Source organism: Myxine glutinosa, chromosome 4, assembly GCF_964187855.1.
Source record: "Myxine glutinosa chromosome 4, kmMyxGlut1.1, whole genome shotgun sequence".
NCBI classification, from domain to species: Eukaryota; Metazoa; Chordata; class Myxini; order Myxiniformes; family Myxinidae; genus Myxine; species Myxine glutinosa.
In genome coordinates this window covers 165,198,087-165,212,551 of record NC_136264.1, presented here as the reverse complement: position 1 = coordinate 165,212,551, position 14,465 = coordinate 165,198,087, and the positions used below count along the sequence as shown (strand labels likewise).

At 42.9% G+C, this 14,465-nt stretch overlaps 1 protein-coding gene across 5 annotated transcripts in view; it reads left to right on the top strand.

The window, feature by feature from the left end:
• LOC137425479 (serine/threonine-protein kinase DCLK1) overlaps positions 1-14,465 on the top strand; it is a 204,061-nt gene that overhangs the window by 165,317 nt on the left and 24,279 nt on the right. For all 5 annotated transcript variants that reach the window (XM_068113969.2, XM_068113968.2, XM_068113967.2 and 2 more), the window contains exons 9-14: positions 3,116-3,203; positions 6,043-6,151; positions 10,634-10,691; positions 11,237-11,356; positions 13,537-13,683; positions 14,169-14,302. In XM_068113969.2, the coding sequence (XP_067970070.1) occupies positions 3,116-3,203; positions 6,043-6,151; positions 10,634-10,691; positions 11,237-11,356; positions 13,537-13,683; positions 14,169-14,302 (656 nt within the window). The remainder of the gene's footprint in view (positions 1-3,115; positions 3,204-6,042; positions 6,152-10,633; positions 10,692-11,236; positions 11,357-13,536; positions 13,684-14,168; positions 14,303-14,465) is intronic.

The window sequence follows — 14,465 nt, the reverse complement described above, 5'->3', positions numbered from 1 at the left end:
TGCGACATTTAATGGGGGAAATAGGGGAAGGTCGGGGCTACAGAGTGTTGTTTACAGAAAATGGGACTAGGGAATGGGGGATTGGGGATAGTTGGGAAGTATTGGGGAAATAGGGGAATATTTACAAGCGGATATGGATGGAGGCCAATCTCATATCCGCAACAATATATATATATATATAGATATATATATATATATATATATATATATATATATATATATATATATATATATATATATATATATATATATATTGTTACGGATCTCAACGTCGGCCCGTTTTCCCCTTACCAAGGGGGGATTAATCCCCTCGTCCGTGACTGACCGACGTGAGTCCTGGGGGTCCCAACGCTCCTTCCGGTCGGGAGCAGCCAGGGCATTTGGTCTACAAAAAGTCCCAAGGACCTGAGTGCCCACTCCTGACCGCGAAGCAGGGTAGGGACTCCCGCTCGAACCACGGTTTTAGATGGTCTAGTTGCCGAGCGGTTTTTAGCAACCCGAAGTTCGAGTCATTAGCATTCACTAACCCGATTCCGAAACGTTGGCCAAAATTGCGCCACAGGTACTCAATCGAGAAATCACTAAGACGAATGGATGTAAAGGAAAGAAGGCAAGGTAGGAAGAATAGGGATTTATTACTAATATTTACAAGACCAAAGAAACCAAGGAAGAAGGAAAAATACGAAAATAATGACAGAAGCAGGAGAAGACACAGTGCAATACTAGCTTACCTATACAGTCTTACTTATTCCCAGGGACAACACAAAGGACAGACGACAATCAGACTTACACGGGGAATGAAGCAGAAATGAATGGCAGGAGGTGGATGGCTGGACGGACGAGAAGGTGGGATCACAGGGCGGGAAGGATGCGGGTCCGGTTGGTGTGATGGCGCGGCTCGAGGTGAGCAGCCGCTGACCCTCCTCAATCGTGTTCGCACGGCGGCGTTGCTTCGCGGCCGCAACTGCTGTCAAAGCTCAAAGCTGCGGTGGTCAAAGCTGCGGTGGATTCAAAGCTGCGGTGGACTCAAAGCTGCGGTGGACTCAAAACTGCGGTGGACTCAAAGCTGCGGTGGACTCAAAGCTCATCGGAGGTCTCTCGCTTATCTGTGGTTCATCTGCCGCATCTCCCGCATCTCACTCCGCAGTCCTTCCCCACCCCCTTTTATGAGGTGCATGGCGATCAAGCCGCCAGCCTGTTGGAAACGCCCATTGGTGAGCTCGCCTCGGCCTTGATTGGTCGCGAGGGCTCACCGATCCCGCCCCTTGAGGAGGCGTTGGCAAAGCCACGCCTTGTTCCTGGCGCTTTGCTGACTCCTCCCACCTTCTGCTCCGAGATGACCTCGTGTTCAATGGAGTCTTAGGGTGAAGGTGATGCCAATAACCCCACCCAAAGGGCAGCGAACGCTGCCGGCAATTGCGTTTTATGGTGGCAATTGAAAGGGGATTCTATCTTATCTGATTCGGTGCAATGCAGTGTCAATTAATGGGAAACAGAGCCTTAAGCTAATACACATAATAAGGAAATAACTATTTAGAAGGGTATATGATTTTCTACGTGCATGCGATGGATTAACTAAGGGGACGACCTTTGATCTTTACACTTAATGGAGGTATTTACAAGGATCATTACACTATTTACAGAGGGTGATATTTACAACAATTACAGGATACAGGATATTTACAACAATTACAGGATATTTACAACAACAATTACAATTACAACAATTATTTACAACCAAACAGTTCAATCTTGCTTTCATCAGACCACAGAATCTTGTTTCTCACAGTCTGAGAGTCCTTTAGGTGCTTTTTGCAAACTCCAAGTGGTCTTTCATGTGTCTTTCACTGAGGAGAGGCTTCCGTCTGGCCACTCTGCCATAAAGCCCAGATCGGTGGAGTGTTGCAGTGATGGTTGTCCTTCTGGAAGTGTCTCCCATCTCCACACAGGATCTCTGGAGCTCAGCCAGAGTGACCATCGGGTTCTTGGTCATCTCTCTTAGCAAGGCCCTTCTCCCCCGATTGCTCAATTTGGCCAGGCGGCCAGCTCTAGGAAGAGTCCTGGTTGTTCCAAACTTCTTCCATTTAAGAATTATGGAGGCCACTGTGCTCTTGGGAACCTTCAATGCAGCAGAGATTTTTTTTGTAGGCTTCCTCAGATCTGTGCCTCGACACAATCCTGTCTGAGCTCTGCAGGCAGTTTCTTCGACCTCATGGCTTGGTTTTTGCTCTGATATGCATTGTCAGCTGTGAGACATTATATAGACAGGTGTGTGCCTTTCCAAATCATGTCCAATCAATTGAATTTACTACAGGTGGACTCCAATGAAGGTGTAGAAACATCTCAAAGATGATCAAGAGAAATGGGAGGCACCTGAGCTAAATTTCAAGTGTCATAGCAAAGGGTATGAATACTATGTCAATGTGATATTTCAGTTTTTTCTTTTTAATAAATTTGCAAAACTTTCTAAAATCCTGTTTTCTCTTTGCCATTATGGCGTATTGAGTGTAGATTGATGAGGGAAAAAATTAATTTAAACGATTTCAGCATAAGGCTGCAACATAACAAAATGTGAAAAAAGTGAAGTGGTCTGAATACTTTCTGAATGCACTGTATGTGTCGTTTTTGGCCCTATCTCCCAATGGTGAAGAATCACTTAAGAAATTCTAGTGTCTGGATCTTCACCAAAATCGAATCATTTCGTCCTTGTCACATTCACTACATCTCTGCCAAATTTCGTCCGAATCCGTCCATAACCTTTTGAGATATTTTGCTCACAAACGGACAGACAAACGGACAAACAGACAGACAGGGGTGAAAACATAACCTCCATCCACCTTTGGTGGCGGAGCTACCAATTTGGAATATCTTTAATCCTTCGCAATCCTCCTGCATAATTTGCAGATGCTGGTGGGCTCAATACCATGGTGCATACATGCCGTACTGGCCGCACATGGTCACCCAACACCCTATATTTAAGTGGCTTTTTACATTGGTGTTTCCATTTTTTTTGTCCACTACCTGTATATATATATTTATCTATTTTTGCCTCCTGCCTCCCCTTATTTTCTGTATTGTGTTTCCTCTCTCTCCATTCTCATTCATTATTTTTCAGAGTCTATCATGCAGTGGCTCCCATTCTTCACTCACCTCTCCACGTGGCACAGAGCCAGACGAATTGGCAAATGGACCAGCACAAGATTGTGAGTAACTTATTCCTTCGTTACGTGGTTGTTTCAACCATTTTTCTTTCTCTGCAGGCTTTATTATATTTAATTTTTTTTATCCATTCCAGTCCATTGACTCGAATCCCAGTTTGCTTGATTACCTTCGCCACCAAAAGGGGATGGAGGTTATGTTTTCACCCCGGTCTGTCTGTCTGTCTGTCTGTCTGTTTGTTTGTCTGTTTGTCCGTTGGTCAACAAATATCTCAAAAAATTGTGGACGGATTCGGACGAAATTTTGCAGAGATATCCTGCTGTATAGAGTCACGTGAAAAAGTAAGTACACCCCATGTAAAGTTTTGACTTTTTCAACATATTTCAACATACAGCTATTTGATCTTCATTTCAACAATATTGATAGATAAAGGTGATATAATATAACAAATATCATGAAACATTTACATTTTGTAGTCCATTGTATAATTTAAATAAACATAAATGCAAATTTCGCATGTGGAAAAAGTAAGTACACCCTTGGCTCTAATAGGTGGTATGGCCCCCTTTGGCAGAAACAACCTCAAGTAGGCATTTCTTATAACTGTCTACCAGTCTCTGACATTGACTGGGAGAAATTTTTTCCCACTCCTCCATGCAGAATTATTTCAGCTGTGCGATGATTGAGGGGTTTCTTGCATGCACAGCTTGTTTCAAATCCCCCCACAACATCTCGATGGGATTTAGATCCGGGCTTTGACTTGGCCATTCCAGAACCCTCCATTTCCTTCTTTTCAGCCATTCCTTGGTGGATTTACTGGTATGTTTAGGGTCATTGTCATGTTGCAAGGTCCAACTTCGGTTGAGCTTCAAATTCCTGACAGATGGCCTCACATTATCCTCAAGAAGAATTCATAGTGAATTATATGATGGTGAGCTGCCCAGGCCCTGATGCAGCAAAGCTGCCCCAAACCATAATATTTAAACCACCATGCTTTACAGTTGGTATCAGGTTCTTGTGGTCAAATGCTGTCTTTGGTTTTCGCCAAACATGTCTTCTGGTACTGCGGCCAAACAGCTCTACCTTTGACTCATCTGTCCAGAGCATATTGTTCTAGAAGTGCTGGTCTTTGCCCAGGTGTCCATTGGCAAACTTTAGTCTTGCCCTGATGTTCTTTCTGGACAGCAAAGGTTTCCTCCTGGCACACCTCCCATGTAGATCAAATTTGTGCAGCCTCTTTCTAATGGTAGACTCATGCACTTTGACATCAACAGTGGCAAGAGCTACCTGTAGGTCCCGTGATGACATTCTGGGGTTCTTAGAGACTTCTTTCAGCATCTTGCGGTCTGCTCTCGGGCTGAACTTGCTGGGGCGGCCTGGCCTGAACAAGTTGGCAGTTGTTTGGAATCTTCTCCACTTGTAGATGATCTTCTGGACAGTCGAATGATTGATTTCAAATTGTTTGGAGATCTTTTTAGATCCCTTCCCAGACTCGTCGGCATCTATAACCTTCTTTCTGAAGGCCTCAGAGAGCTTTTTTGATCTCGGCATGGTGATGCCGCACACCTCAACAACAAAGAGCAAACCAAACTAAATGTCTGAGGTTTAAATAAGACATGTTCCTCCAAGATCCTCTCTAACGATGTTCTTCTCATTTGTACCTGAGCTGGTGCACCTGATTCTAATTTTAGGTATTTGAGGTAGTGATAAATGTAGGGGTGTACTTACATTTTCCACATGCGAAATTTGCATTTATGTTTATTTAAATCATACAATGGACTCTAAAATGTGAATGTTTCATGATATTTGTTGTATTATATCACCTTTATCTATCAATATTGTTGAAATGAAGATCAAATAGCTGTATGGTGAAATATGTTGAAAAAGTCATAACTTTACATGGTTATATTATATCCCTTGCCCTTGCTTTTTCTTACTTTTTGCTTGCTTTTGCTTGCCTTGCTTTCTTACTTACTTTTTCACGTGACTGTATGTATATGCTCTATATATATATATATATATATTATGTGTGTGACAAGGACGAAGCGATTAGATTTTCGTGAAGATCCAGTTCCGGATCTGGCTAGGGGAATTTTTTAAGCGATTCTTCACCATTAGGAGATAGGGCCAAAAACGATACATAGCAGGATATCTCAAAAAATTGTGGACGGATTTGGACGAAACTTGTTAGAGAGGTTGTGTGTCTGACAAGGAAGAATCGATTCAATTTTGGTGAAGATCTGAATATGAATTCGGCTACAATAATTATTTAATTTTTAGGTGATTCTTCACCATTGAGAGATCGGGCGAAAAGCGATAAATAACATGATATTTAAATTAGTTATGGACGAGTTATGAATAAACTTGGTGGATGAGTTGGTTAGGTGACGAGAACATGTTGGTTAGATTTTGTTTCATGTCCGAATCCAGATCCGGCCTATCAGTGGGATACAAAACGTAAACTTTTCACCAGGCGGAGGTTTGCTCTCTACTGAGTGCCATTCGAGTTCCAAATGAGTATGTCAGGATATGTAGTGGAGACCGTAAAAATCCATAACTTTGCACATCTTTGGAGTTTATTTTATCGTTCGGTTTCAAGTCAGGTGAAGGGTTGAATTGAATAGCGAGACAGATATGATCTCATATATTTGAAATGTTGAAAATTGCATTTTCCTCAATCCAAATACCTAACATGTGGGGAGATGTGCTGCTGACAGAATATATCTGAGACTATCGTAGTTTATTGAGTGTTGACCTGCAGGCATTGCGGCCTGTCAATCATTTGAATTTTAGCGTTCCATTGACATTTTGAAATGTATTCTTATTCACTTTGCACTTTTTGATTTTTGGTATTGATTTTTGAACGCATGCTCTATTTGTTAGCCGTAAATGGAGGACGAGGACCTGCTCCAATGGCGATCAGCTCCAAGTACAAGATTGGGAAGTTGATTGGAGATGGAAACTTTGCTGTGGTTCGGGAGTGCATTGAGCGGTGGGTTGTTGTTTTGTTTTTTACACGAACTAAGACTTGTGGAGGAGCTTCTACATTTCATATGGAGGACTTGACGAACATCCCAGCATCATGAGCCCTTGGTTCAGTTGGGAATACTAAACAGGATTGCATAGAGAGCACAACTGGAACTCAGTTGATGGTTCATATGCATGTGATTTCTGTCGGTGGCAAAGCTCATTTAATTATTTTTAACTTAAAATTCAGGGCTTAGGGAAATTTCAATTAAAATGTTATGAATGTTGATTAAGATCACAAAATGAATGGAGTGCTATTAATGGCTCCAAATATGCCCACTTTCATGTCAGTTCAGCCAGGGAAAGTATTTGGCCAAAGTCTTTCACAAACTTTTCATCTCTCTGGCTATTTCATCTCCCTGCCGCATCAGCGCAGGTGAGTCTCGCAGTTCACTCGGGCAGGTTGACAGTGACTGCAAGCAGTCATCTCACTTCAGGACTGGTCTCCTATATCTACTGTCCCTGATGTTAACTCGGCCTGGGAATTCCTCCACAGAAAACCTACTCTCGTGCACAGATTAATCCCATCTCGTCTTCAATTATCCTACCCTTCTTCCTGCCCACGGTACATTGAATCATATCATGAGGCAGTTGTTCTGATACAATTTGCCTTTTTCGAGAAGGCAAGTCCAACTGATGGCAATTTCAAATCATTCCACAAAGCCTGCAACAAGTGTGTCTTCACTCTCAGGAGAGTCAGAAAATAACATCCGTCCAACGTCAAGATCAAACTTTCAAACTTGTCTCCCTCCTCCAAAACCTGGTGGAGCCTTGTAAAGTCTATCTCTGGAGTATGCTCCCCTTCCATCCCTTCCCTTTCTTCAAATCGCACCATAGGCAAATCCAAATGTGAGAAGGCCGAATGCCTCAATTATGGTTGCTTCCAAATCTTGTGTCCCCAACCTCTCGCTCTGTACCCATCCCTCCCAGTTGCACCCAACTGTTCCTGGATCTTTCTCTCTTTTCCACTTGAGAAAGTGGAGATGTTTCTGGGGCAACCCTCGACTCTGATTCTGCAACTGGACCGGATGGCATCAGCTCACGTGTGCTAAAAACGTGCTCTGTTGGTCTTGCATATTTTCTTTCTGCCTTTTTCACCCTATAATTTGCCGTAGGTTGTCTTTCATCTGTATGGAAATCAGATAACATCACTGCATTGCATAAATGTTGCAAAAATGGATCTCTTTAACTACTGACCAATTAGCTTACTTGCAATCATCAGAAAGGTCATGCAATCCATCATCACAGTTGTTGTGAAATCCTTCCCTTTCTCCAACGGTGTTATCTCAAATCACCAATTTGTATTCAGATCAGGTCACTCCGCCTTGGACATGCATGCTGCTCCTACTCTCCCAACAATTGATGGAGGCCCTGAATGTCAGACATGAGATGAGGGCTGTCTCTCTCGACATGTATCGTGCTCATCCTGCCTTACTCTCCAAACTCTGCCTATGGATGGCATCCAAGGCCAACTCCACACATGTCTTACTGGCTTCCTCTACTTTCCTAACCAGCATGTGGCTCTCAACAGAATCCTTTCATCTCCTCTCTTTGTTAAGGCTGGAGTGCCCCATGGCAGTGTAATGGCCCCAGTCCCATCAACTGATCTTCATCAACGATCTCTATGACTCTGGAAAATCCCTGTTACCTATTTGCTGATGACTCCACCCTTGGCCATGATATCCTTTATCCTTCAGACAGGCAGACTGCAGCCTCTTCCCTCTCTTCAGACCTTGACAAAATAACTATCTGGTTAAACACTTGGAATATGTCTTTCAATCCTGACAAATCTAACATTCTCACTCTCTTCAAAAGGACTGTCTGGCAACCCCCACCCCTCCATATACAGTCATGTGAAAAAGTAAGTACACCCCATGTAAAGTTTTGACTTTTTCAACATATTTCAACATACAGCTATTTGATCTTCATTTCAACAATATTGATAGATAAAGGTGATATAATACAACAAATATCATGAAACATTTACATTTTGTAGTCCAATGTATACTTTAAATAAACATAAATGCAAATTTCGCATGTGGAAAAAGTAAGTACACCGTTGGCTCTAATAGGTGGTGTTGCCCGCTTTGGCAGAAACAACCTCAAGTAGGCGTTTCTTATAACTGTCTACCAGTCTCTGACATCGACTGGGAGAAATTTTTGCCCACTCCTCCATGCAGAATTCTTTCTGTTTTCTGATGTTTGAGGGGTTTCTTGCATGCACAGCTCGTTTCAAATCCCCCCACAACATCTCGATGGGATTTAGATCTGGGCTTTGACTTGGCCATTCCAGAACCCTCCATTTCTTTCTTTTCTGCCATTCCTTGGTGGATTTACTGGTATGTTTAGGGTCATTGTCATGTTGCAAGGTCCACCTTCGGTTGAGCTATAACTTTCCAACAGATGGCCTCACATTATCCTCAAGCACCCTCTGGTACAATGAAGAATTCATAGTGGATTCTATGATGGTGAGCTACCCAGGCCCTGATGCAGCAAAGCTGCCCCAAACCATAATATTTCCACCACCATGCTTTACAGTTGGTATCAGGTTCTTATGGTCAAATGCTGTCTTTTGTTTTCGCCAAACATGTCTTCTGGTACTGTGGCCAAATAGCTCTACCTTTGACTCATCTGTCCAGAGCACATTGTTCCAGAAGTGCTGGTCTTTGCGTAGGTGTTCATTGGCAAACTTTAGTCTTGCCCTGATGTTCTTTCTGGACAGTAAAGGTTTCCTCCTGGCACACCTCCCATGGAGAACACATTTGTGCAGCCTCTTTCAAATGGTAGACTCGTGCACTTTGACATCAACAGTGGCAAGAGCTCCCTGTAGGTCCCGTGATGACATTCTGGGGTTCTTAGAGACTTCTTTCAGCAGCTTGCGGTCTGCTCTCGGGCTGAACTTGCTGGGGCGGCCTGGCCTGAACAAGTTGTCAGTTGTTTGGAATCTTCTCCACTTGTAGATGATCTTCCGGCCAGTCGAATGATTGATTTCAAATTGTTTGGAGATCTTTTTAAATCCCTTCCCAGACTCGTAGGCATCTATAACCTTCTTTCTGAAGGCCTCAGAGAGCTCTTTTGATCTCGGCATGGTGACGCCGCACACTTCAACAACAAAGAGCAAACCAAACTAAATGTCTGAGGTTTAAATAAGACAGGTTCCTCCAAGATCCTCTCTGACGATGTTCTAATCATTTGCACCTGAGCTGGTGCACCTGATTCTAATTTTAGGTATTTGAAGTAGTGATAAATGTAGGGGTGTACTTATTTTTCCACATGCGAAATTTGCATTAATGTCTATTTAAATTATACAATGGACTACAAAATGTAAATGTTTCATGATATTTGTTATTTTATATCACCTTTATCTATCAATATTGTTGAAATGAAGATCAAATAGCTGTATGTTGAAATATGTTGAAAAAGTCAAACACTTTACATGGGGTGTACTTACTTTTTCACATGACTGTACCTCTTGGGCAAACCACATTTCAAAGTTGGCCTCTAGAGCCAGTCACTGACAGGGCTATCCTCCGTCATACAAAGTCCTTCATTGACACACCTAAACTCCTATCCACCTACAAGCCTTTCTACTGAAGGTCGATGGAATACTGCTCTCCTCTCTGGGCTGGCTCCCCTGCCTTATACATTGCTCAGCTTGATGCCATGGAAACCAAGGCCTTCCAGATTATTGGAATCTCCAGTGATAAATCTGAGTCTATGGGCTTATCACTTTCCTATCCCAGACAGGTCGGTGGTCTCTATCTTCTACCGCCTCCTTTCTGGTCTTGCACCCTCTGGTCTTTCCATGCATTGGTCCCCTCCCCACCCCATGTTTCTGCAGGGTGCACGTGGTCCATCATCAACCCCCTTCTGGTTAAACTTTCTAAATCCAGGATCCCTGCTCACCTCCACTCATTTGTTCCTCTTTTTTTTCCTCTGCCTGTGGAACCAACTTCTACATTCTCTTCAATCTCATTCCTCCCTCTTATTCTTCAAGACAGTTTTTCAACACTCTCTCAAATCAACCCCCATGTAAACCCATGATCTTATTACTCCCATTAACCCACCCACAAGCTCACTTCCTTGCAAATTTTCAGTTTTTCCTTCTTGAGAGTTTCCTTCTGTATCCATCTTGTCCTCCCCACACCCATTATTTGTCCAAGTCACCCTCTATGTTGTCCTTCAACTCTGCTGTTGCTATTTCCTCCCTCTGCTGTTCCTTTTGTTCTGGTGTATCCTGATCCATTTGGTGTTCTATCTCTTCCATGAGCTTCAACTCTGTATGCAAAAGAATGGCTGGCCAGGCCTAGTAATGGATGGAGTACCATTTGCATGTACTTTATTGTTCTTGGACTTTTTTGTGAGGATGTAGGACAGATGGCATTCGATGATTAACGTTTCTCAGACTAACATAACGTTCAAACTTTTATCTTTGTTTTTATTGCAGGTCATCCAGCCAAGAATATGCACTGAAGATCATTGATAAAGCTAAATGCAAGGGCAAGGTAATTTCAATGCAATTCTCCATAATTCTCATTTTAAAGAGCTGAGCTACAAGATGATCGACTCTAAAGATCCTTGTGTCTTTCCAATTTCATTTATTTAAAGAATGTGCCAATTAAAATAAATTTGTGTGATAAATTTGATTGTTGTTTTCATATATTTATGGCAATGTGATGGTGTAGTTGCTTTGAGGCCGTTCTGGCTCGACACCCAATGAACTAATGACCTTTGTGTCAAGGTCAGTTGCATATGCGCTTAGAATCCTTTTTGGAACATCGTTGCACAGTATTGGATATTCTCACTCTTGGATTGATGTATTATGTTGGCCTTTAATCTTTCTCAGATAAAAGCTGCATGTACTCCACAAAGTAAGAACAAGTCATTGATTGGGCTATTGACCAGTGTGGCCCAAGGGTGTACAAACATTTACGACTGCATGAATTGTATAAAATATTGGCAGATTTTTGAGCACACTCCTTGATCATTTTTCACTTCTTTTTTTTTCCTATTCCTGTTTGTTCCAATCTTCTTGATCCTCCGTGACCAGGAGCACATGATTGAAAATGAGGTGTCCATCTTGCGTAGAGTAAAGCATCCTAATATCGTGCTGCTTCTCGAAGAGCTCGACACACCAGGAGAACTCTATCTGGTCATGGAGCTTGTCCGGGTGAGACTTGAACACAAACACCATGTTACATTGTTGCTTGAATTGAATTGCACAAGTGCTCGGTCCCCCAAAAGCCTTTTTTAATACAAGGTCTAAGGCTTGTAATGGAGCTGCCACCTACATGTAGTGGGGCGGCTTAGCCCAAATATTCAAAAGAATTGTGCATTTTGTGATACAAGCACCAAATTTGGCACAAATGTACATTAATATGTTGCGAACATTTTCAGATATTGGGCCACTTGAAATTCCGTAATTTTTTTTTTCAAATTTTTTCAAATTTCGTAATTTCAAATTTTTCGGGTGACACCGTCACAATTTCGGTCTTCGAGGCCGGCCGATAGGCAAAGTGTGACCGGAAGGGACGAGGTTCTCCTGACCACGTGGCCCTCGATCTGGGAAGCGAGAGGCGTTCCATTAGTGGACGCGCCCCTCACGCCCGACTTTTGGGCGGCCCCGGCAGGCCGTTTGTTTTGACGTTCCGTGACAGGCCCCGCACCCCCACCTCCGGGCCGACCGGAAGCTTGTGCTGAGTACATCATACCTGAACAACTCAGTGAGGCAGAACACAGTAGTGCACACCAGGGTGACCCCTTCAGTGCATAAACCAATTAACCTGTCCACTGCAGGGCATATAGAAATGAAGTTATTTTCTGCATATAATAATAATATAAGTTCAGTTCTATATAACAATTTCTGTTATCACCACTACCACTACAACTACTACTACTACAAGCTTTGTCTGGAATTTTGTGGACTAACAGACAAACAGACATACAGACAAGCTGGGATCAAAACATTACCTCCTTCCATCATTGAGTGTAGAGGTAAACATCATGGAAATTATATCATGCCCTAGATTTAATTCATGCTTACCCGTGTATTTGCTTCACTGGTTCACAAGGTCTTTTGCATACATGTAATTCAGACTCTCGTCTTCATTGCTGACCACACAATGTTCGCAACATATTAATGTACATTTGTGCCAAATTTGGTGCTTGTATCACAAAATGCACAATTCTTTTGAATATTTGGGCTAAGCCGCCCCACTATATCGGCCGGCCTCGAAGACCGAAATTGTGACGGTGTCACCCGAAAAATTTGAAATTACGAAATTTGAAAAAATTTGAAAAAAAAAATTACGGAATTTCAAGTGGCCCAATATCTGAAAATGTTCGCAACATATTAATGTACATTTGTGCCAAATTTGGTGCTTGTATCACAAAATGCACAACAGGTTTGCTATGCTGCTACACTAATGGACATACTGATGAGACAAATAATTAACACTGCCTTAGGGGAAGTGCCGTCACTTTCCAGGGTAGTCTGGGTACCAGCACCAATAACACCGCTTTCCTCAGGAGGATCCATGGATGCCAACCAATGGGGATTGGACGTGCTCTATCCTTTTCAAGGAAGGAAGCAGCACGTACTAATTTCTTTTCTTTTTTAGTGTTTGGTATGACTCAGCTGGGGTTTGAACCGCTGATCTCCTAGACTCGGAGTGGATGCTCTCCCGCTCTCACCATTACAGGACTGGTCTTCTTTTTTTTCTTTTTTTTTGTATACAAGGTCGAGGCTCATGTAAGAGCTAACATTGATCACAAAAAAGACAAACTGACACATAAAACAAGATAAAAGGAGCGGGAGACAAGATGGGGAGAGAGAGGGAAGCACACAAGTACAGCATTTGAGAGCAGGGACATCGGGAGATCTGTGGAAGGGAGGGCTTGGGGGGAGGAGGCATGGGAAGATGGGGGTGTGGGGGGGGGGGTAGGAGAGATATAAAACACATGGACACGACGAGGATTTCCAGGAGAGAAGTCGGTATTTCAAAAAAGTGGATCTGGGGTGAATTAACGGAGGTAGAAAAGATCAAGGTTTTGGATGGGGGAAGATAAGAGATGGTGGTGAACAGCTGTTTTAAAGACCTGGAGGGAGGAATGGGATTGAAGAGAGTGAGGGAGTTTGTTCCAGAGGTGGGAGATAAGATGGGAAGAGAGAGGGAAGCACACAAGCACAACAGTAGAGAATAGGGACATCGGGAGATCTGTGGGAGGGAGAGGGCTTGGGGGGAGGAGGGAGGTGGTAAAAGGTAAAAAACGGAGAGGAGAGGTAAAAAAACCACGTGGTTCTATGTTTTGATTTTGTTCTATATTTAGACTTTCATTCTCTTTTCCCAGGGTGGCGACCTTTTTGACGCCATCACTTCCTCTACCAAGTACACGGAGCGTGATGCCAGCGGAATGCTGCACAACCTTGCTAGTGCCATCAGCTACTTGCACGGTTTCCGCATTGTTCACCGAGACATCAAGCCTGAGAATCTGCTGGTGAGGTCACTGGACTGGAGTACAGATCATAGGTCGTCTTAGGTGTGGGGAAATACTGATCTCTAATATTGACATTCTCTCTAAGTTTGAATCATTTGTTTGTTGGAAGAAAGCAGAGGATAAAACCGTTAATCATAAATGTATGTGTATGATGTAGACTTTGAGGATCGCTCGGATCGGATGGAGACAGCCGTGCTCCAATCCAATATCCCATGGGTTGTGCTAATTTTGCCATGTTGCCACAACATGCATGAACTGTAGATTTCAAAATAGATGCTGGCAACTAGAAACTAGAAATCCTAGTTGATATCACCAATAAATTGAAATTTTGTTCGATGCAATGGATGATCAAAAAGGTCTGGATGGATTTTATCGTGAGAATTTACAAGTGTGAATAGCGTTTGTTTATCTGTCGGATTTATTTTTTCTATACTGAGTGAATCGTCAATGCCATATAGCATGTGCCATACTGCCCATGTCACCAGGTCTGTGAGTACGAGGATTGCAGCAAGTCCTTGAAGTTAGGGGACTTTGGACTGGCGACTGTGGTGGAAGGCCCACTGTACACTGTGTGTGGAACTCCAACATATGTGGCTCCTGAGATCATCTCAGAGAATGGGTATGGGTTACTCGCATTTTCGAAAATGGAGATTTCCATCATGAAGGAATATTTTGTCGATGTGTGTGGTCTGACACATAGAGGCTGAAATGCGCAAGCACCATGCGACGTAACATAATTACCTTATTTTGATGATCCCAGTAGCAGGTTGTACTATGTGCTA